Genomic DNA, 22,146 nt, shown 5'->3' on the forward strand with positions numbered 1-22,146 from the left:
TGCCATGGAGGCCACAGTATGGAGCCCATGTGTTGGGGGGTGGAGGGATTAGAACTTCTCATCTCCTAGTTGATTGTCCACTCCATCCCACACAGGTGTGTGCCTTCAATGGGCTGAGCAGTACTGCCCATCTTTCGACACTCATCCAGGGTGCACCAGCAAGCACCCTGGATAAGGAGAGGGGCAGGTTCTAAGAGTCAAGCAACATTCACTATGCAGCACAATAATTTTAAGAATCCTTGGATGGTTCAACAATCCTGAGGCCACTGCCTGCCCTTCCCCCTGGTATGAATTCATCCTTACAGTAGTACATGGTCCCCTGGGGCTCTGCAAACTGTGTCTAGCCAGAATGCTCTCTGTACCCTGGAGAGCCTCAAACTGGAGTGGCGGGTATTTGTAGGCACTGGACCTGGTTCCTTTCATAAATCTCTGAAGAGCAGGATGTGACATTTACTTCTGCCAAATGAGTGCTGACCACATGCCCAGCTCCTCTGGAGTGCTCTCTCAAAACCCTTTTGCCTCAGCTGATACCTCATCTCTCTTCTAGCCTGAACTGAGGCCAGCTGATGCTAAGGAGGTATGACTGGGCCCTGGACTGCCATGAGGGTCGCCATGGGATCCTGGGGCAAGCCAGGGCGTATGTGGGGTTGGTCATGAGCTCCGGTGCAGTCATCTGGCTGCCCCTTCTGGCGTCCTATCAGCCCTCTTCTCTGGACTAGTTTCTGGCCCAGGAACTATATGCAGCTTCTTCTTGCTGCCCACCATTACTGCCATCATGATTATGCTAGGCAACTGTGCCATTTACTCCCCCAGGACAAGGTTCTAGACTCTTAAGTTGCAGAGCCCTTCACTGGGAACACCTGGTCTCCCCTGCCTGCCTGAACACTGGGTGGGTGGGGGGAGAGGTTGTGGGCATTCACAAAAGTTGGGGGTCATCCAGAGTAGAGGGAGAAGCATCCCCACTGCAGGGAATGTGTACAGGAGGAATTCCAGGGATTGTCTCACCTCAACCTCTTCAGGTAACAGGGCCTACTGGGTTTGGATGCAGGTGGGAAAAATCAAGTTCTTGGAAAGTGAGGCGACCCTCCCCTGGGCCCAGTGTCCCCACACAACCCGTAGGACAAGTTGGGAGAGGGCAGTGGAGATGCCCATAATGTGTGAATGCCTACTCATTACAGAATGGAGCACAGGAATTGAGTACTGTCCACTTTCCTGTGCTGAGTGGCCCCTGGAAAACATTGGCGTTCTCTTGGCCCCGTCTGGGAAGCTTGGACCTCCAAGGCGATTCCTTTAAACCTGCTGAGGCAGACAAGCATCCTTGTGGATTATTAGGCCAGTGTGAACAAGGCCTGGAGTCTCCTGGGTTGGGAACGGCGGCTGTAGGCAGAGACTATTCTCTGTTCTCTGGCTGCCGGGCCCAGCATGCTTCAGCACTGCGGGCTGGACAGCGCCTTTCAGGGCGAGCGGTGGCGCCCGGCAAGGACGACTGTCCTCACCTCTTAACCAGACCTTCTCACGGAAGGAACCGGACGGAGTTTCCGGGGTGGGCCCTGAGCCGGCTTTGGGGTGAGGGGCAGGGTGTCCTTGTCCCAGCGCGGTGAGGCAGGTGTCACGTGACCTGGCGCCACCAATCCGCATTAGCCAGTGCCTGGACTTCTGGCATTCTGCAAATACGAGGAGAAGCGGCTCCGCGGGGATGCTGGATCCCTGCCTAGGAAGCCACCCTTTCTGGCAAACGCTACCACCAGCGACTGGCCCAGAGAGGGCCTAAGCATCGTCCCAAGCCACACAGTGAGGCAGGGGAGAGCCAGCAGTAGGTAGGACATGAAACATCGGGAAACCTCCTTCTAGTTCAAACCTATGAGAAAAATCACCGAATAAGCAGCCTCGAATTTACCCTCCTGCTGTGGGCATGTGGACCCTCAGTCTGTGTCATCTCTCCACTAACTGCCTTTGTCACAGCATCATGCAGCTGAGCCAGAATGTCCAAACATGCTCTCAAGGTCCTGGCAGCCTTCTGTACCTTTTTGGACACTGTTCTGGGGTTTGCTATTCCCAGAAAGCCAGCCATGAGGCAGCAAGACTGGTTCTCAGGCCACATAAGTGGAGAATGTGACTTGAGAGAGTGGTCATTTCTCAGCTACCAGGAGAGCCAGAGCTGTTTGGATCTGCTTGGGAGGAAGAAGTGCAGATATCAGCTGTCTGCAAGTGTTCCTTCACGGAGTAGCAGAGGAATCAGGTGGAGGTGGATGGGCAATGCCCTCCAGCCTGTTTGTGTGATGGGAAAGGTCCAGAGGAAACCCTGATGCAGGAAAGGGCACTCTTTAAAAGCTATGCTAATTTTTAAACTTCTTATTTTGAAATACTTTGAAGCTTACTGGAGAAGGTGGTACAAAGAACTTCAGTAAACCCATCACTCACATTTTCCCAAGTTTCTACTATTCTCTGCCTTCATTTTCTCCCTCCCTCTCTGTTTCTTGAGTACACGCACACACATGCAATTGTTATTATCACTGTTGTTTTGAATCACTTGCCAGTGAGTTGTACAGGTCTTACCTACTCATAGTCTGTGAAAGAGCCAGGTCATTGGGCCCCGCTGGGAGCCACAGCCCAGGGGGGAATCAGCCTGGGGGGGGATGGGGTAGGTGGGGGTCTAAGTAGAGTGATCAATTTAGTGGGGACACTGAGGGAGCCTGGATCTCATGGTTTTCATCTCCTCAATGAGCCTGTGGGGCAGGTTGTTTGCATCCCTCAAAAAGCAGGTCACCCCCCCACCCCGACTCTGTCAGGGGAGGGGCCCAACCCAGGGGAGGAAGCCAGCTCTAGTTCCTACCTCAGTGAACGGCTCCCATTCAGGGGCTGGAGTTGGGGAGGGGCCCAATTATCCCCCTGCCACTTCCTGACCGCCATTGACCGTTTTCAGCCATGTGATCTCTCTTCAGGGGGACCAGATTCTTGGCATGGGGCTTGGCAGTAGGAAGTGAGTCCTGTCTACACATAGCATGACACCCACACAGGCCCTATTGAGACAATCTGCTTAGTTTTTCTCCTGTCTTGGGTGCAGTTTTGTTACTTTCACTCTTCCTCCCACCTCCCTTTTCTCCATGGCTTACTTTCCTCTTCTGGGTCCCTTGCCTCTGGCTTCTGGTTGTCATGGATTTTTTTTTAAGATTTTATTTATTTATTTGAGAGAGTGAGAGAGAGCGCATGAGCCTGGGGGGGGGGGCGGGGGAGGAGCAGAGGGAGAGGGAGAAGCAGACTCAAGTGGGATTACAAGAGGCCTCGGAATGGCCAGATCCTGAGCTCCTCAGAAAATGTCCAAAGGGAAGAAGAGAATTGGTTAGAGGCAGGAATGGCAGGAGAAGCCTGCGGAGTGTTGAGGAGGCCAGAGCCAGCCATCGCTCCAAGCTAGTGGTGGTTTGAGGGTTGTTTTCTAAGGTAATTTCTGACTTATTTTTGGTGCTGACTTTAGGATTTAACCTTTATGAAGAAGGTTAATATATTCAAACCTTGGGCGCCTGGGTGGCTCAGTCGTTGAGCATCTGCCTTCAGCTCAGGTCATGATCCCAGGGTCCTGGGATCGAGCCCCGCATCAGGCTCCCTGCTCAGCCTGGAGCCTTCTTCTCCCTCTTCCACTCCCCCTGCTTGTGTTCCCTCTCTTGCTATCTCTCTCTCTGTCAAATAAATAAATAAAATCTTAAAATATATATATATATATATATATTTAAACCTTTACAGGAACACTGGCTTCAGATCAGGGACAGATGCCTAACAGCTCTAATGACATTTTAATTTTTCTCCTTTTTCTGGTTGAAGCTGAAACTATTAGCAGCGAGTTCCTGGCTAACCCAGAAACACACGTGGAGGCTGAGGTGGTTGCTGCTTTCACCAGCCATGCACCGTGCAGTGAGCGTCCGACTGTCCGGCCGAGGAGGCAGGGAGGCGTACTCGGCCCCAGACAGGCCTGAGTTCGGAGGCTGGCTCTGCCACTGAAAGCTGGGTGACTTCAGGGGAGTCCTTGCATCTCCTGGGCCTCACGTTCCTCCTGTGTGTGGGATCCCACCCACCTTGCAGCCTTCCCTCTGGGAGTTGTCTTAGGCTCCGGGGCTCCCAGGACCTGTGCTAAGGCTGCATCTCTTCCTGGCCTCTGCCCATGTCCATTACAGGCTGTGTCCACTGAGCATCAGCCACACCATCCCTGAACTCGAAGCCGAAAGTGGGACTGGATTTACCAAACCAAATCCTGCTTGGAAAACAGGTCCATTCAATGGAGATCCATTCTAGCCAGAGACTTTTCATGGGGTCATTTTAATTAGAATTTCTTTTTTTTTAAATTTTTTATTGTTATGTTAATCACCATACATTACATCATTAGTTTTGGATGTAGTGTTCCATGATTCACTGTTTGTGCATAACACCCAGCGCTCCACGCGGAACGTGCCCTCCTTAATACCCATCACCAGGCTGACCCATGCCCCCACCCCCTCCCCTCTAGAATCCTCAGTTTGTTTTTCAGAGTCCATCATCTCTCATGGTTCGTCTCCCCCTCCGACTTACTCCCCTTTATTCTTAGAATTTCTTTTTTTTTTTAAGATTTTATTTATTTATTTGACAGAGAGACAGCGAGAGGGGGAACACAAGCAGGAGGAGTGGGAAAGGGAGAAGCAGGCCTCCCGCCGAGCAGGGAGCCCAATGCGGGGCTCGATCCCAGGACCCTGGGATCACGACCTGAGCCGAAGGCAGTTGCTTAACCAACTGAGCCACCCAGGCTCCCCTTAATTAGAATTTCTTCGAATGTTTGGATTAATTAAGGGATAATTGGCATCTTTAGTACAGAGGATTAGCATTCCATTACTTAGGTACTCTTTGAAGTTTTTCTAATTGTTCGGTAATTTCCTCTATGACATTTTATGGTAGCATATTTACAGATTCCCCATGAGCTCTTTGGAAGAGAACAGTGCAATCACCCAGGGAAGGCCAGAGTGAAATGTGACTTGAAATTTTGGCTGGGGAGGAAGTAGGGATTTGGCACAGAGTTCCTTTTGAAAGGGAACCAAACCTTAGTTTTTAATAAAGAAAACTTTGCCAAATGTTATAATCTTTTATGTGGTCTACCTTCATTATACCAAAAACCCAAAGGTTTAAAAACAACCATTTGGCAGTAAGCAAATGTCATGTCAAGTTTTCTTTCCGCAGGGGATTTGCCACCTTGAGTGCCTCCATATTTCTGTGGAGATGAGGATGAAGGCTTGAATGACTAGAACATTTAAGGAGTGCGGGTCTCTGGTAAACTTCAACAGGTTCTTGCCTCGGAACTATTCTCTTTTTTTCCAGGCCCTTTGAGAGATACACACCCTTTTCTCCTTAGTTTCTCTGACCCCTATTCATTTATTGGGCTGATATTTCTTAGAAAAGCATCATGCCAGAATTTCTCCCAAAAAGAGGAAATAATTCTAGAATTTGATGGTAGTGATCAAAATAGCCAACCCAGGGAATTAAATGGCTCTTTGCCATCTCTTATTTGCTCCATCTCTGATAGCACTATACCTGAGTCTGGGGACACTGATCATTTATTCCTATGGATCAGCTACCATCCTTTTTACGGGTAAAACCCTCAAATGATACTGCAGAATCCTCAGTGCACCTCCCATCAGGATTCAAATAGAGTCCTTCAAACCTTTCTCCAGAATTAATCAATACCCTATGAATAACAAAGACCTTTAAGGTATCAAGCCCATAATAGAAGAGTAGAAGCCTCAAGGCCTCATCATCCCCAACACTAGTCCCTAGAATACCCTTATTTTACCTGTGAGAAAACCCAGTGGCTGAGGATGGAGGTTTGTTCAGAAACTCCGAGTAATAAGTAACATTACTATCTCTTGCCGCCCTGTTGTTCCTAAACCCCATGTGCTACTCACATCCATTCCCACGGAAAGCAAACCTTTTCACTGTGATTGATGTATGCAATGCATTTTTAGTATGCCAGTTGATAAGGAGAGGCAATATCTTTCTGCTTTCACTTGGGAAGAATGGAAATGCACCTAGACAGTAACGCCCCAGGGTTTCAGAGTCCTTTTTACCTTTCACAAATCTTTTTTTTTTTTAAAGATCTTATTTATTTATTTGAGAGAGAGAGAGAGAATGAGAGATAGAAAGCACGAGAGGGAAGAGGGTCAGAGGGAGAAGCAGATTCCCTGCTGAGCACGAAGTCCGATGCGGGACTCGATCCCGGGACTCCAGGATCATGGCCTGAGCTGAAGGCAGTCGCTTAACCAACTGAGCCACCCAGGCGCCCTACCTTTCACAAATCTTAAAAGCTGATTTGGATGCTGGAAGGGTTTCTGCAGCTTGCCCTTGGTCGCAGTGAGTAGATTTGCTTCTCTGTTCCCCTTCTCAATCCTCTTCAAAAGGAAGACAGCATCCACCTGTTAAAACCTTTGACCTTAAAGGGACATAAAGTCTCCAAAGAAAACTACGCAGTTTGCTCAAAGTCAGGTTCAGTACTTAGGGCATCTGATCTGGGAATGAGGATGACATTTGGACCCAGATGAAACCCTCACAACTTCTTAACAATGACAGATTACCTTTCGACTCCCCATGGAAATTTACAGAAAACTCTAACAAATGCAGATTATTCATAGTTTACCAATGGTTCTTATTTATTTTTTTAAAAAGATTTTATTTATTTATTTGACAGAGACACAGCGAGAGAGGGAACACAAGCAGGGGGAGTGGGAGAAGGAGAAGCAGGCTTCCCGCGGAGCAGGGAGCCCGATGCGGGGCTCGATCCCAGGACCCCGGGATTACGAGCCCAAGGTAGATGCTTAACAACTGAGCCACCCAGGCGCACCCAATGTTTCTTATTGAAAGGATGAAAATGGTGCATTTCTTGCTGAGTCTGCTATTGTAACTCCTTTTGAAGTCACGGAGGCAGCACCTTAACCTTTCCCTTCTTCTGCCCAACAGGCCGAATAATCTGCCTTTACTCAAGCTTGTACCCTAGCTAAGGGTAAAACTGCCAACATTTATACTGATCATTGGTATGCCTTTGGGGTAGCTCATGACTTTGGAATATTATGGAAACAGCAAGATATCCTTACCTCCAATGGGAATAGAATTAAAAAATGGCTCTTATGTCCAAAAAATTTATTAAATGCCATTTTGCTGGCTGCTCCAGCTATTATGAAGGTTCCTGGGCATTCCAGACGTGACTCCCTGGGGGCCAAAGTAATCTACCTTGCTGATATTTCCACCAAAAATCCTGCTTTCAAGGAAGCCAATAGCCAAACCTCAGTCATGGTTCAAATGGATGTTCTCCCAAATGATAATTTGTAAAAGTTGACAAGAGATACCCAACAACTGTCCCAGAGAGGGAAAAATTTAATTGGAAATTTAATAATTATTGGCTCAATAACATAATTCGGTTTGGACCAAATAACAATCTGGGCCTACCAGAAATTCTAAATTCCCACTACTTGCCACTGTACGTGCATTGAACCATTGGTCTCCTAGCAAAATGACAGAATTCATAAATGGGTATTTGTGGGGAAAAGTTAATAAGGCCACAAAAAACTCCCACTTCTCTTGTCCAAAGTAGAACCTGGCAAAACCTGCTCACACAAATGGATTTCATACAACTTCTCCTCTCATTATGTTTCATGATATGTTGAATAAATCTGTTTTAGTCGTGGTTTGTATGTGTTCTCACTGGATCAAAGCTTCCTGTTGTAGACAGGCCAACGCTTCTTCTCTTGGAGATTATCCCTGCCTGGGGAACCCCTCTCAAACTTTATGGTGATTAGGGAACCTATTTTCCTGGTCAGGTGCTTTGACAAGTCTGTGCTATTTGGCTAGTTGTACCACATATTTTTGTTTTGTTTTGTTTTGTTTTAAGTAGGCTCCGCGCCCAATATGGGGCTTGAACTCACGACCCTGAGATTAAGAGTCACATGCTGTACTGACCAGCCAGCCAGGTGCCCCTACAACATTTTCATTGTGCATACCATCCTCAGTCCTCAGGGTTAGTTGAGCACGCTAAAGGCACCACTAAGACTCAATAGGCAAAATTTGTCAAGCCCCTCCAAAAACCTTAGCCAAAAGCCTTGCCATTGGTCCTTCTAAATCTCAGATCTACCCCTTAGAGCAGGATATCCAATACACTTGGCCCCTGCCTCCTTTGACCCACTGTTGATCAAGGAGATTTACTTCAATATTGTAAAGTCCTAATTGCTTCTATTAAAAGTAACCATGCTGGGGGCACCTGTGTGGCTCAGTTGGTTAAGCGACTGCCTTCGGCCCAGGTCATGATCCCGGAGTCCTGGGATCGAGTCCCACATCGGGCTCCTGGCTCAGCGGGAACCCTCTGACCCTGCTTCTCTCTCTGGCCCTCTACCCTCTCATGCTGTTTCTCTCTCACTCGCTCTCTAATAAATAAATAAAATCTTAAAAAAAGATTATCTCTTAAAAAGAAAGTAACCACGCTTTGGGGCACCTGGCTGGCTCAGTCGGTAGAGCATGCAACTCTTGATCTCAGGGTTGTGAGTTTGAGCCCCACATTGTGTGTAGGAATTACTTAAAAAAAAAGTTTCTGTTTTAAAAAATTAAAAGAAAAGACCAGAAAGACTCTTCCGCCTTGATGGAAAGGTCCTTTTCCGGAACTGCTCACCAACTCTTGTGTCACCAAAGTCCAGGAAACCGACTCATGGAGTCACATGACATGAAACTTTGGACCAGCACATCATCTGATGACCTGAAAGTAAAGATTTCCAGGAATTGGAGCCGACGACACAGCTTTGCCAAGATGTCCAGACTAGGCCTGTACACCTTTTTCTTACTGTTGCTTCTTCTGTCTCTTTTGTGGCAAGAAAATGCCCTTGTCCACGTTTCCCAAACTCTTATGAAAAGGGGTAACTTCTTCTGTGACTATGGCCTTTCGGACACAGTCTCACCATGATCCTGTGACAAAGGAATTTTTCACTTGCTTTTTCTGAAGGGCTAGAAGGTTCCGAATTCATGAAAGTCTTCTTTCATCTGAACTATTATTATCTGATTCTGGATTCTTATTCACATTCATGGTTTCTGAATTTACACCTTTACAAACTGTATTACTGAAAACCTGTTTGGTTCTAAACAGTTATTTTGAGATAACATTAGTGTTTTAAATCGTCTTTGAAATTGTGCTGTTTTGCAAAAAGTTCGTTAGCTGTTGCTCTATGTTTATACCTGCCCTGAATCTTCCCAAACGCACCGGGTTCATTCTTTCAGCGCGTTCCTGCACGTTTGCTAGTCACTGCTCTCCGGTTGCTTTAAGCGGAGACCGTAGGAGGCATACGGGTTGCCAGGTCTGCTCTTGCAGGATGGACCTGTCCCCCTCAGTCTCAGTAAGTGCCAGTTACTTTCAGACCTAGAGTCCTGGTTCAGAACCATGATTCCATTTGGAACTGTTATGTTACCTCTTTTGTTATGTATAATTGTTTTAAGTTTTGTATTTTGTTGCCAGTCACACTGTAAAAAAACCCCAAAACCAAAAAACAATGTACCCAATAAGGGGATGCTGGCTCAGTGCTTCAAGATGACCTCTGACACCTACGACCTTGAGAAGATACGGAGTTTAGATGGGAAGTACGTGAGAGTTCTCCCTCCTAGTCTTCCCTATTACTCAAATGTGACCTTAAGTGGTTTCCAACTGTTATGCACTTTCCCTCTGATGTAGGGTATGACGAAAGATCTTGATCAAAGGGGGAAAACGTGGAAATTAATAAAAGGAAACCTTGTTTAGAATGGAGTGGGGAGGGGCGCTTCCGTGGCTCAGTTGGTTTAGTGTCTGTATCGGACATCCTGTTCCAAGGAGTAGATCTGAGATTTAGAAGGACCAATGGCAATGCTGTTGGCCAAGGTATTTGGAGGGGCTTGAGAAATTTTGCCAACTGAATCTTAATAGTGCCTTTAGCGTGTTCAACTAACCCCGAGGACTGAGGATGGTATGCACAATGAAAATGTTGTAGGGGCGCCTGGCTGGCTCAGTCCAGTAGAGGATGTGACTCTTAACCTCAGGGTCGTGAATTCAAGTCCCAGGGTTCTGGGACCAAGCCGGACATCGGGCTCCCTGCTCAGTGAAGAGCCTGCTTCTCCCTCTCCCTCTGCCTGCAGCTCTCCCTGCTTGTGCTCTCTCTGTCAAATAAATAAATACAATCTTAAAAAAAAAAAGAAAAGAAGAAGAAGAAGCTGAGATTTGGCAAGGCAGCAGAGAGCCCAACCTTATGAACCTCCCACCTCTGATAACTGGAACATGTAGCTCAGGTTGGGTGATCAGATCCCTCTGCCCACCCCATCATGGCACCAAGGAAGGTGCAAGGAAGAGGCTCAGGCCCTAGTTAGTAACCTCGCCCTCCCGAGAAGTACGGTTAAACTTCCATCAGCTAATGTGGGTGGCCAGCTTGCAGCTGGATCTCCACCCCTTGGGAATGCCAGGAAGGGTTGGGCGATAAGCATCGGTGAGTTTGGCCCTGGAGGGCCAGCTGCAATTGGAGCCCTCTGCTGATACAGGTCTCGCTTTCGTGGAGGAGACACTCCTGCCCATCCCGTCGCCGCCTTCAGCACCGCGCCCTGCAAGCTCTTTCCTGCCACTTGGCGATGGTCGAGGTACCGGCCAATGCCTGGATTTACCCTCCCCTGCGCGCGGAGACAGCCTTGGCTCGGACACGGAGTGGGGTGGAGTTTACTCCTATCCAGCTCGAGCTCCGCTACACCAGGCCAATCTGGACCTGGAGCGCCCTCTGGCGCGCAGTGCCAGGCTTTGAGCTTGGTCCCGGGAATGCGCTGGAGGGCGCCTGCCGGGTGGCGGAGCTCTGAAAATCATTCGGCCTTGATTATTATCTCACCCGTCTCCAGGTCCGGCTCGGGGAGGCGCAACGCAGCCTTACACAGCTGCTAGGATGGGTTTGGACGGGGGTCAGGGAGAACCAGGGTGCTGCTAAGGGTGGCTACATCAGTGTGGACATGCCGTTGCTGGGCCTGGAGTCATACGTGTTTTCTCTGAACTGGCCACTGCCAAGAAGATCTATACTGGCCTTGCTTGGCCTTTTGATGTTCCCCAACCTCATCACCACCGCTGTCTTTTCCTGGACATTGGAGCAGGAGGGGTGCAGCTGTTTCGGGATGCTGGGGGTCTCCCAGAGTAGAGGGAAGGCTGTCTTTACCGCGTGTAATGTCATGGGAGGAATTCCAGAAACTTTTTCTTTTCACTGATGTCACCATCTCTGGACCCAAAGGTAGAGGAATCAACGTGGTTTGGATGTGGGTGAGTTGGGGTTGAGCCCTGAAAATTGTAGAGACTCTCCATGGCCTCAGCCTCCAAAGACAGCTCACAGGAAAAATCTGGAGTGGGAAGTGGTGATGTCCACAGTCAGCAAATTTCTACCAGGTGCCAGAGAGGGCACAGGATTCAAGTGTGGCCTGGACAAATCACTGACATTCTCTGGCCTTCCCAGGTAAGCGTGGACCTTCTGGGATGGTTCTGGGGTGGTCACGACTATTGAATACAGGGAATGCTGCTGATTACTGGGTCAGTGTGGACATGTCTTAGATTTCAGGCGGGTCCTGGGATACCCAGGGGTAGCTGCATGCGGGGCAGGTTGGGAACTATGTCACTTCAGCACTAAGGACTGGACAGCATCCTCAGGGCAGTTTCGCAAAGCCAAAGCAGGGACGCCTGATGGCTTACGCCCACTGAGGGTGGCCCATAGAGGCTGCCGGCAGAACCCTTTTTGAGGGTCCTGAGCTTCGGGACCCTGGCCTTGAGGGACTTGGGACCTGACACCTGCACTCATAGGGTTGGGATCTGAGCTCCAGGAGTTACAGACTCTGGGTATCAAATAACCCTTTGTAGTGCTTCGAATTACAAACTTTTAAAAAATTCAATCCATTTCTTTACATATAAAGTCTACATGAGTTACGAATCCTCACTTCTGCCACTCTGCTAGAACTTTTCCAGAAAGCCTCCATTTCTTCCTTGATCTTGTTTTCTACCAGTAATGCGAAGTTACTGTGTTTTGAAGGTTATAGCTGTTTGTAAACACCTGCTTGTTGGTCTTCCTGGCTAAGTGCTGGGCAAGGCCAGAGGAGGTCACCATGTCAGAATTGCCTCTAAGGAGGGAGGTAGACACAGGGATGGAATCGTAGCTTTGCACATGGCCACCTCGAGGCTGTGCAGGTGTGGCATGGCCCCCACCCACAGGAAGAGCGAGTCCATCAGCTGCATGACATGGAAATGCGTGAGCTGCTCCTACAGCCTTGTGCTGAAGTTGTGCAGAGAGACATCCTCGACCTTGGCGACCCAAGGCCCCTTCATGCCACAGCAAGCCCCGGCCCTCAATCATCGAAGACTCTGGCTCCGCTCAGATTACATACACTTTTACACATGGTCTTTTCTGTGCTTCTCAACAGCTCAGGAGAGCAGGCCTGCACATCCACACTAATAGGTGGGGGACCTCAGGGAGGGTAGAAGTCACATAGCCAGGGAGGGGTTTGAACCAAGACTGAACAATTGCCTTGGTCCTAGCAGATTTATCCACAAAAACAATGACGATCATGTGGAGCCCTTATAGTAGTGGGATCCTGAGGGCTGATGGGCTCAACGCAAGGGAGGAGGGATTTGGGAGTGAGAATGACTTACGGCCCTAGGTGGGCACTGTGTATGTGGGGTGGGAGCCCTGGTTAGGCTGGGCAGTGCTTAGGGCTTTAAGGAGGCACAGGCTACTAATGAAACATGACTGTTCCTGAAGTCTGAGGTGCCACTCAAGGCCCATCACAGTTCACAGTTCATCTATCCAGACTCATTAGGCCAGGACCCCCTCCTTTGGGCCAGAGCTCCCTCATCTGTTGCCTGACCAAGCCATCCCAGCCAGGGCTGGGACTAGGGTGAGTCAAGTAAGGAGCCTAGGGTGCAAGATTTGAAGAGGCATTCACTGTCAGGGCCGTGCAAGTGCAGGCTGGCACCGGCAGGACCCTAAGACAGAGTCTCTTCTCCCTCCCCTCTCCCTCCTGCCTTCACTCTAAGCTTTGAGCTCCTAGAGGGCAGAGACTGTGCCTGCTACTGCCTTGGGGGCCCCGGCCCAGCATGTGGGCTGTGCAGTGCTGTTCTCAGAGCTCAATAAACATTTGTCAGTGGTCAAGCCTCAGCTTTCGTTCCTGAGAGAAAAACAGCTTAAGCAGGGAAAAGCATGTGCGTGTCACTCAATCTAACCGATTCTGGTTTGGCCACGGTCTGGACTTCTCATTTGCTAAATATAAGCAAATGGAATGTCAAGGGGGAGAAGGCAGTGCCCTTGCAAGATTCAGAAAGTCCAAGTCAGGGGCGCCTGGGTGGCTCAGTGGGTTAAGTGGCTGCCTTAGGCTCAGGTCATGATCCCAGGGTCCTGGGATGGAACTCCGCATGGGGCTCCCTGCTCGGCGGGAAGCCTGCTTCTCCCTCTCCCACTTCCTCTGCCTGCCACTCCCGCCAGGGACAACAGCTAGATCTAATCCGGGAAGCCAAAGCAGCTACTGGATGTGGATCGAGTGTATCGACTTTCTACTTATCAGGACTGGAGCAATAAGCAGGATCGATCCATTGCTTTTGACTGCCAGTGAGTGCTGCGCGCCGATTGGTCCCGGTTAAGGAAACGAGGAAAAAAAAGGCGTGCATGTGGGTGCCTCGGTCAGAGACTGGCGCGTTCGGTGGGAACGAGGCCGGCGAGGGACCATGGCGTCGCTCAATTGCAGCGCCGTCGTCTGCGTGATTTGTTTGGAGAAACCCAAATACCGCTGCCCCGCCTGCCGCGTGCCTTAGTGAGCGCGGGGGTTGTGGGGAAGGGGACCGGGCGGGGGCGGCGGGGGGCCGGGCGGGGACCCCGGGAGGGTCCGCGCGACCTTTCGGGCTGACGCGGCTCGTGGCTTCTGTTGTTACAGCTGCTCGGTGACCTGCTTCCGGAAGCACAAAGGTAAGGCACCGGCGTCCCCTCTCCCCCCCTACCCCCCGAGCCGCCGCTCTCCTCGTGCGGGCAGCCCCACGTCCCGCCGCCCTCCCTCCCGGCCTTGCCTCGCCCGATCCTGTCGGAGCCCCAGGGGGAGCCTCTGCCTGTGAATGCCTCCCCGGATTTTGAAGTCAGAAACTTCTGCTCTGCCTTTCCTCCTACAGACTGTCCTCCCCACCCCCCCCTTAAAAATCGGCGACTGCTTTGGCCGTCGAAGTGAGCCCTAGCAGTTTCTTCATCTTAGTATTCTGACTCAGAAGCAAGACCATTTTCTTTAAATGTCTGGCTAGAAACAACGAGGTAGATCTGTTTGCCTTAAGGAGCGATTAGTGCTGTTAAATCTACATTTTAACTCCAATCAGGAACGTCTTAGTCCTCAGAGACCGTTTCCCACGACTTCATGCTGAGTTGACTCTGGTTAAAGTTCTATTGGTTTTTTGCGTCTAGTGTGATCTCCCCGCCCCCCCCCCCCCCAAGCCAGTCTCTGGCTTAGAGGTCTGTTTCAAGCTGCATCGCTCCCCCTGCTGTTTTGTTTTTTTTTTTTTTTTTACCCTAGTATCTCGAGCATTTTCAAAGGAAATTTGTCAGTTCAAAGAAGTAGAACTGTTTTGCTGGAAATAGGGTCGGGGGAGCCAGGTTGGGTAACTTTGCTCTGGCTCTGCAGCCCTGGGTGGCCCAAGAACCCCTAGGGCAATCCGGGGCAATCTGGAGCTCTAAACAGTGTGGCCCTGCTGCTGCCAGGGTTTTTCCTAAAATGCACATTTGAGTAATTCACTCCCTTGTTGAAAACTCCAGCCTCTCTAGCAAAGGGAGGCAGTGGTTCTTAGCCTGGGTATTGCTCTTCCTAGGGAGACACATTGTGACAATGTGTCTCAGTAGCTGAGGAGGCTTGGGGCCACTTCTGGCAATTGGTATTTGTGCAGATAAACATCCTGTGGTGAGACCATCTTACACCGTTAAAAGACCTTTCCACCCTGAACATCCCAGTGCCTTTGATGAGAGACACTGGTCTTGGGAAGGCCAACCTCCCATGTGGCATTCTTCTCCTGCTTTCTCCACTTGCACCCCAGCCACCTGCCAGGCCTGCCCTGTCAATCAGCTGCTAGTCAGGCATCACTGTGTCCTTGCATGTGACCCTGTTTTTCAGGGGTCTGGTCCAGCTGTAGACCTTTTCCTCTGCTGGGAATGCTCTTTCGCGCTGGCAGCACCTCCCCTTTGTCTCCCAGTCCTCTCAGGTGACATCAATCAGACTCTTAATCCAGGGCTCTAGCTGCCAGCCATAAGGCTCAACCCCTTGAGGTGGGCCTGATGACTTTCATCTGTGTCATCCCAGTGGCATGTGGTACATGCAAATTTGGTATCTGAAACTGCTGAGAAAATAGCTAATTGAAGTCAGTGTGCTACTTAATCTTGGGGAGAGCCCTGTGAGGTTAGGCGGTGTGAGGAGGATGGGGACAGTCCTCAGGGTGCATGAGGCCTGCTTCCTCCACCCTCTGCCAGGCTCAGGATTTCTTTTTTTTCTGGGTGCTGCCCTTTGATTGGATCCCTCGGTTCCTTTGCATTTATCTCCATCCCCACCTACATGCCTTACCCCGTACATGTTTCCCACCTAGATGCTGGCTCGGTGGGGAGGTGCAGCCTTTAAGTGGAAGTGATGTGCATCTGATTTATGTCTCTTTCAGAGCAGTGCAACCCTGAAACTCGTCCTGAGAAAAAAGTAAGGTCAGCTGTTACAGCAAAAACTATAAAGCCTGTAGCAAACAAAGGTGGGTTGCTTGACTTCAAAAAAACCTCGGAAGGGGTTTCATACAGAAGCTTAAGGAAGAGACGTGGGTTGGGACAGGGAATCAGGAACAAAGGCTTCATCTTAGCTCAGCACCAGGATGGGGGGGGGCACCTGTTGTGTATTTTAGAGCAGCCTGAGGGCATTGTTAAGGACAAGAAATGAGGGGGTGAGAGGCAGCAGCTGGCTGTGGTGTGGGGGTGAGGGGTGGACCCTGCTGGCAGGAACCTTCTCCAGTCATAGCTTCAGGTCTCCCTCCCTGGGCCTGGATGGAGCGGTCCGTTCACCTGAGCGAGGCTCAGGTAGGAGGCTGCCTTGACCTAGCTCACCTCCCTGCTGCTGGGGGCCCCTCATGGCTTATTGTGGGAGTGGGCTGTCAACCCATCCATCTCTACAGACTTCGGTATCTCCTGGGTGTCAGGCACCATGCCAGCCTCCGAAGGCAGCCCCTCCTGGTGCCAGCAAAGAGGTACTGAACATTCACAGCATGGGATAGCCTATTTCTGCCCTTTGAGAAACTTCCTTGTTGGCTTTAGGCAGTGTCAGAAATTTTTGGCCATGCTGAAAGCACAAGGTATTCACGGTAGCAGGTTTTTATAGAGCACCTAGTTTTTTGGCCCCTGACAGGGCTGGAGCCATAGTGAGGAGAGCTGGGGTGATAAGAACTGGAAAATGAGGCTCCTGGCCCAAAGACCACAGAGAAACACATAGAACAAGCATGTGAACACGCTAGGATGCATCTGTTAAACTCCCCAATTGTTAGCTTCACCCTCCTTCCCCAAAAAGAGGAATGTTGGTAAAGTCACAAATTCCAGAAAAGGTCACTTTTGTTTTGTCAACACCTGCTTACCGCTGCTCCTGTCACTGGTGTGCACATTTATCTGTTGGAGTAGTTCGTCTGGCAGCTGGGTTCTATTTCTGGTCATAACTAGTTGTGTTCTGTGTTCCTCAGATGGTGAGGACTCTGTAGCTGACTTTCTCAACAGTGATGAGGAAGAGGACAGAGTTTCTTTGCAGAATTTAAAGAATTTAGGTAAGTGTGCTGTGCTTGCTTCTTTATCGACCACTGATACATTTAATCCAATGTATAGAATGTGATTTTAAGTTACTAAATACAGGTGACCTTTGAACTGCACAGGAGTAGGGCTCCCTTCCGTCCACCCTGCAGCTGAAAATTCATGTATAACTTCGGACCCCCGCAGAACTTAACTACTAATAGCCTACTGTCGGCCGGAAACCTTACCGGTAACATAGTTGGTTACCACGCAGTCTGTATGTTGCATGTATCATATGCTGTATTCTTACAATAAAGTAAAAGAAAATGTTAAGAAAATCACAAGGAGAAAATATATTTACGTCACTGTATTTATGGGAAAAACTCCATGTATAAGCGGACCTGTACAATTCAAACTTGTGTTGTTCAAGGGTCCCTGTACTTGAGTGTGGCACGCAGAGCCCTTCAGCCACATGACCCTGTAAACACTCAGGGCTTCCACACTTCCCCGCCTTCCTACGACCCCCTCGGCCTGGAATCCTACTGGTTTTGTGAGTTGGCAAAATTCTCCTCCCTCAAGCTTGGTTCAGATTACCCTTCCTCAGCTCAGTTTTTCTTAGTCTTTTGTCTTTCTCAGAAGCAAGCACTTTTCACCTTCCCATGGGGCCTTGCAATATACCACTCGTATTTTATGGTACCTTCTCTCTCCCACACTGGTCTGTAGGGCAGGGACCTGCATTTACCCCACCTCCCCAGTGCGCCATATGTGGTCTAGCCATTCAAGCAGACGGTAACCCCAGGAGTTGGGAGTTTTAGAGGGATGAGAATGTTCGTAACGCCCGGTGTTTCTGTAGGCCCGCGCGGTCAGGCCTTGGGGCCATTCTGTGACCCAAGTGATGAACGGGCCTGGGTAGTTCCTACACGTGGGAGGTTTCACTTCCGCCTCACCGTCAGGCCCACCCTGCTGCTCACCCAGTCCCACAGCAGGGAGGAGACTGAGGGCAGGTGTGAACGGTTTTGTAAACTGTAAGGCACCACGCAGATGTTGGCGTCTGTTCATTGCTACTGAGCCTGCAGTGTGAGGGCCATGTGCTGGCTTCTGCAGCGTTCAGAGTCTTTGGTGTAACTCTCCTCACCAGGGAGAACCTTTAGGCCTGTGAATAACAACGTGCCATCAACTTCATGTTGTTCTCTGTGGTGTTCTCTGTGTTTGTGCTGGAATTTTTTCCTACTTGAAATGGTGTAAATTTATAGAGATGCCAAGAACAAGAATCTGTGATGGCATTTAACTGGGAAATCATCTGCTATGCTGACCTCACCTTGTTTATGTGGAGCACTGGTTCCATTCTCGGGTTTAAAGGTGAAGGGAATGCACCACCCTTGATCTGTACACTACATCGGACGCATTTAGCTTTTAGCTGTCTCCATCTGTTCCCACTTGAACTCACACTGGCTTTCTTGTTCATTTTTAAGGAGAGTCTGCAGCATTAAGAAGCCTGCTGCTCAACCCCCACCTTCGACAGCTGATGGTCAGCCTCGATCAGGGCGACAACAAGGCGAAGCTCATGAGAGCCTGCATGCAGGAGCCCTTGTTTGTGGAGTTTGCGGACTGCTGTTTAAGGATTGTGGAGCCATCCCAGGATGAGGATTCCTAAGATGGATGATTGTGCTGCTCACTGGAACGTGTGCGTGACTTCGAACCTGCCCGCACCCCCAGGAGAACAGCTAGCGAGGGGCCCTCAGCGAGGGTGCTGACTTGCAGACTGGCTGGCGTAGGGTGGGCTGCACAATGGCCTTATCTCCAGCACTGTAGGTGTGGGTTTCAGGCAAGAGGAGGATACTCGAGGTGACAAACCCTTTATGGAGGGAGAACTTGACATTCTGATGGTGTTTAAATGTTTTAATTTTGGTAGCGTTTAGACATCACACATGATTTGTCAAGTAAGTTTCATACCCATTTGAGTTAAAACTTGCTCACTGTTGCTAAATAAAATCAGGATATGGTGATTCTCTGGTAAATGGCATTGTTCATCCTTAGTTCATAATTGCTTGAAATTACATTAATCAACCTATTAAATAGTAAGGTTTTGTTCCTTTCAAAGGAACTAAATGCAAATATCCCAGTCGAAATTTGGGGGCTACTTTCAAGCTAACTCGGCCTGTTCTGTTTGCAGGGACTTGGGGGTGCCCCACTGTAGTGATGGACTACACAGCTCAGTCGGATCTCTGAAGGTAGTAAAATTGGGGAAATCCTTTCTGGCCCTGAGGTTTCTTAGCCCTGGTTTGCTAACCAACCCTTGACGTCTGTCAGGGCCTGAGATGTGCATGGAAGCCCCGGGCAGCGAGTGTAGGGGCCGCAGCAGCCGTTGCTCACTCACAGGAGCTTGGAGTTGTTGTGGGAGTAGTGTGGCGGCATTGTGTGGATTAAACGTCTTTGGCAAAGCAGCCGGCAGGAAAAGGCCTTGTAAACACAAAGGCACCAAAGGGTTGCCCAGCCAGGTGAGGCTAGAAAGTGGGAAGACCTCACTTGTGGCCCAGGCTGTGTCTTTCCAGCAGAATCTGATTAAAGCCAGTAACACTGTAGGGTGAGGGTTCAGGGCAGATGTCTGCATATGGCAGAGGAGACTTTTTGCAGTGGAACTTGATCGAGCCCTGAGGGGGAGAGAAAGAGACCACTGAACCCCAGCTCCCAGCTGTGCCAGCCCTCCGGGTGCCCCCCGCCCTGAGCCAATGCTAGAAACGCACAGAGATGTGGACGAGCACTGGTAGGAGACCAACAGCAGGAGGATTGGGTTCCTGCTTTTTGCTCATTCTAAACCAGTGGCAAATTAAAATACAACATTTCACATCCATTCACTGTGATGGATGAGGGAGCTCTCCCCTAATAAGAGTATTATCTGCCACAGTCTTAAGACTGCTTAAAACTGGAAGAGCAAACAATCCCACTTCTGTTTATACTCTGGCTGGCTTGTGTGTTGTCATGGGAGATCTTCTCCAGATTACGTCCTATCGTAATTCCTCTGGTATGGAAACTTTCCTTTTGACTTGTGTCACTTAATCCTTGCTGGGACCCCATGTGGTAGGTTGAGCATTAGCCCACTATATGTGTTGGCTGACTGTCTCTCCGGCAGCCCATAATATAAAAACAGAGCTCTTGGACCACTGACTACCTGCTTGTCATTTGCACAGCTGGAGCAGAAGATAAACCAAGTAATAATGTGAGGAAAATAAGATGCTAACTTCAGAATAAACTGTCATCACAACCCAAATTTTAAAAAGTGGAACTAATTAAATGGAGGTTCAGAGGAGCCAGAACACTCAGAGGCAGTTTTTAAAAAGTGAGAGGGCTCTGGAAAATTCCTAGTTGTAATGATGGAAACCACCCAAACCGGCAGCCAGTTGGGAGACTCAGGCTTCTGGTGTCCTGAGCGGGGTCAGGACAGCTCTTGTCCTAGCCTCAGCCCTGCTCCCACCACAGACTCATGGGCTTTGGCTCCTGCCTTCTACAAGGAGGTGTGAGGGACCCAGAGGCGTGCTTACCTGAGGCAGTGCTCGGATGGATGTGACACCAGCTTGTCCTTGGGCCATCTGGACCGTGTAGCTACTGGGGCTCCCCATGGGGAGCTGGAGGCAGGCCCAGACCACCAGCTTCCTCTGAAAGCCGCGGACACCCACAGCTGCGTTGGCCAGGACCAGGCCCAGGGGCCAGAGGCGGATTACTGCCGCCAGGAGGCTGGTCTGTGTTTGTGGCAGCAGGAGGGAGCCCGTGGGAAGGGGAACTTGAGACAAGTGGTTTTCTTCCACACCATCCAGTTCTTTCGAAGCAAGGAAGGCCATTCCAATCTAAAAAAAAAAAAAAGAGTGCCACTTTATAGCTTTCAATGTATTCTTAATGGAAACCAAAATGATCTTTAACAAGGTAGCTTAACAAGGTGACCTGAAGGGCACTGGGCTGGATGCCTTCAACTAGATGGGCGCCATGTGGCCGAACTTCTTTATGCGCAGGGCACCTGTGCTTATAGGCCTTACATATGCTACTTTAAGAACAGCCTTGAGATCTAATTGATACACCATAAAATTCACCCCTTTAAAGTGTGTAATTCCATGGTTTTTAATATATGCCCAGAGGTGTTAATGTCGCCCTTTCTGCGTCCCAGGAGCCCCACCCCAGGGCCGTCGGGTACCGCCGTCCACTGTCCATCTTGCCCAGGGGGTCAGATACTCACTCGCCACCTCCGCCACGCGCGCTTGATGACTGTGGCAGCTGCATGAAGCCTCCGCACGTGTTTCCGAGCTAACCAGGACCGGATGGCTGAGGGGTTTGCCCAGAAACAGGAAGTGAAATGTTCCTTAGAACTATGTGTAGCCTGGCCCTGCAGCCACACCCGAGCTGCTGAAGAAGTTTGGAATCGGCGCATCTTCAGGGGACAGCTAGCCTATGCCACCCGGTAAGGGAGGGAATGGAAGTTGGTACCGAAGTGAACTTGGCTCTGAAAGACGCCCCTCAGACCGTCAGGCTGGGACAGACGTCGTGTGAAAGGGCCGCAGGGAGCAGGCTGAAGTTGCCTACCGGCCTTACGAATTCATAAACTGGACCCCACTGGGCACCCACGTGTTGGTAAAGGTGACACTACTGGATGGTAGACTGGCAATTTTCATTTCCTTCTCCTGCAATTTCAGCATTTTCTGGTTCTTTTACATTCAGAAAAGGAGCTATTCCATTCAATATTAATATGTCTGGATTCTAGAAAACTAAAAAGCTTAAAGACAGATCCAAATCCTATCTCACCAATGCAGACAGTTCTTTAGTTTCCTTACGTTTTTTTAGGCCCATACACACAGAAACACACTTGAGGAAGGTGGCATCACCCTTGACGTGCAGTTTGGCATCCTGGTTTGAACATCACATTGGAAGTAGTTTTCCATTAAATTTAAAATGTTCTTCTAAAACACTTCCTAGCTGCATCATAAGGATGGTCCGTAACAGCCATGACTTTATCACTGCCAGCTACATGGGTGGTTTCTAGTATTTTCAAAATAAGACTGCTGGGAACATGGTTCCTATATCTCTTCCTTTGATGAATCAAATCTTGTCAGTTTTTATCTTCTCAAACTCATTACAAGCCCTGGACCCAACATGTAATTTGTCATAGAGGCAAAGGAAGGTGGCGGCATAAGCTGCTCTCTAGGTCTGGGAAAGGGGAATTAAAGGCAAATTTTCAGCCTCTGCTGCCTACAGAGCACCCTTATTTGTGGTGTCACCTGGTTTCCACTGAACTAGGGAGACACTCTGATGAGAATTCGAATCCCAGTGTACCATAGGGTCGTGCCGTCAGTGTCTTGAGGCTGGGACACAG

General features: G+C 49.6%; 2 protein-coding genes and 1 pseudogene across 5 annotated transcripts in view; 1 reads left to right on the forward strand and 2 right to left on the reverse strand.

Annotated features, from left to right (window-relative positions):
• Window positions 1-10,982: 10,982 nt before the first annotated feature.
• Window positions 10,983-12,349, reverse strand: LOC114213879 (proteasome assembly chaperone 4 pseudogene; annotated as a pseudogene).
• A 1,325-nt stretch (window positions 12,350-13,674) lies between these two features.
• Window positions 13,675-22,016, forward strand: ZNHIT3 (zinc finger HIT-type containing 3). Of its 3 annotated transcripts, XR_003610292.2 has the most exons (7): window positions 13,675-13,827; window positions 13,948-13,979; window positions 15,695-15,778; window positions 16,748-16,828; window positions 18,263-18,474; window positions 18,964-19,021; window positions 20,947-22,016. XR_003610292.2 is itself a non-coding variant. In XM_028109258.2 (6 exons), exons 1-5 carry the CDS (start codon window positions 13,742-13,744, stop codon window positions 18,442-18,444), a joined length of 465 nt encoding a protein of 154 aa, XP_027965059.1. In that variant the 5' UTR covers window positions 13,675-13,741; the 3' UTR covers window positions 18,445-18,474; window positions 20,947-22,016. The 3 variants fall into 3 exon arrangements, 2 of the variants coding, with proteins under 2 accessions (XP_027965059.1, XP_027965058.1); XM_028109258.2 differs by lacking the exon at window positions 18,964-19,021; XM_028109257.1 differs by lacking the exons at window positions 18,964-19,021; window positions 20,947-22,016 and having other exon boundaries at window positions 18,263-18,808.
• MYO19 (myosin XIX) overlaps window positions 17,151-22,146 on the reverse strand; it is a 35,534-nt gene continuing 30,538 nt past the window's right edge. For both annotated transcript variants that reach the window (XM_028109252.2, XM_028109250.2), the window contains exons 24-26: window positions 21,016-21,101; window positions 20,330-20,632; window positions 17,151-19,441 (exon numbers count right to left, since the gene is read on the reverse strand). In XM_028109252.2, coding sequence (XP_027965053.1) covers window positions 19,313-19,441; window positions 20,330-20,632; window positions 21,016-21,101 — 518 coding nt within the window. In that variant the 3' untranslated portion in view covers window positions 17,151-19,312. The remainder of the gene's footprint in view (window positions 19,442-20,329; window positions 20,633-21,015; window positions 21,102-22,146) is intronic.

This window comes from Eumetopias jubatus, unplaced genomic scaffold (assembly GCF_037043125.1).
Source record: "Eumetopias jubatus isolate StellerSeaLion01/CBP00866 unplaced genomic scaffold, mEumJub1_p1.0 scaffold_10, whole genome shotgun sequence".
NCBI lineage: Eukaryota > Metazoa > Chordata > Mammalia > Carnivora > Otariidae > Eumetopias > Eumetopias jubatus.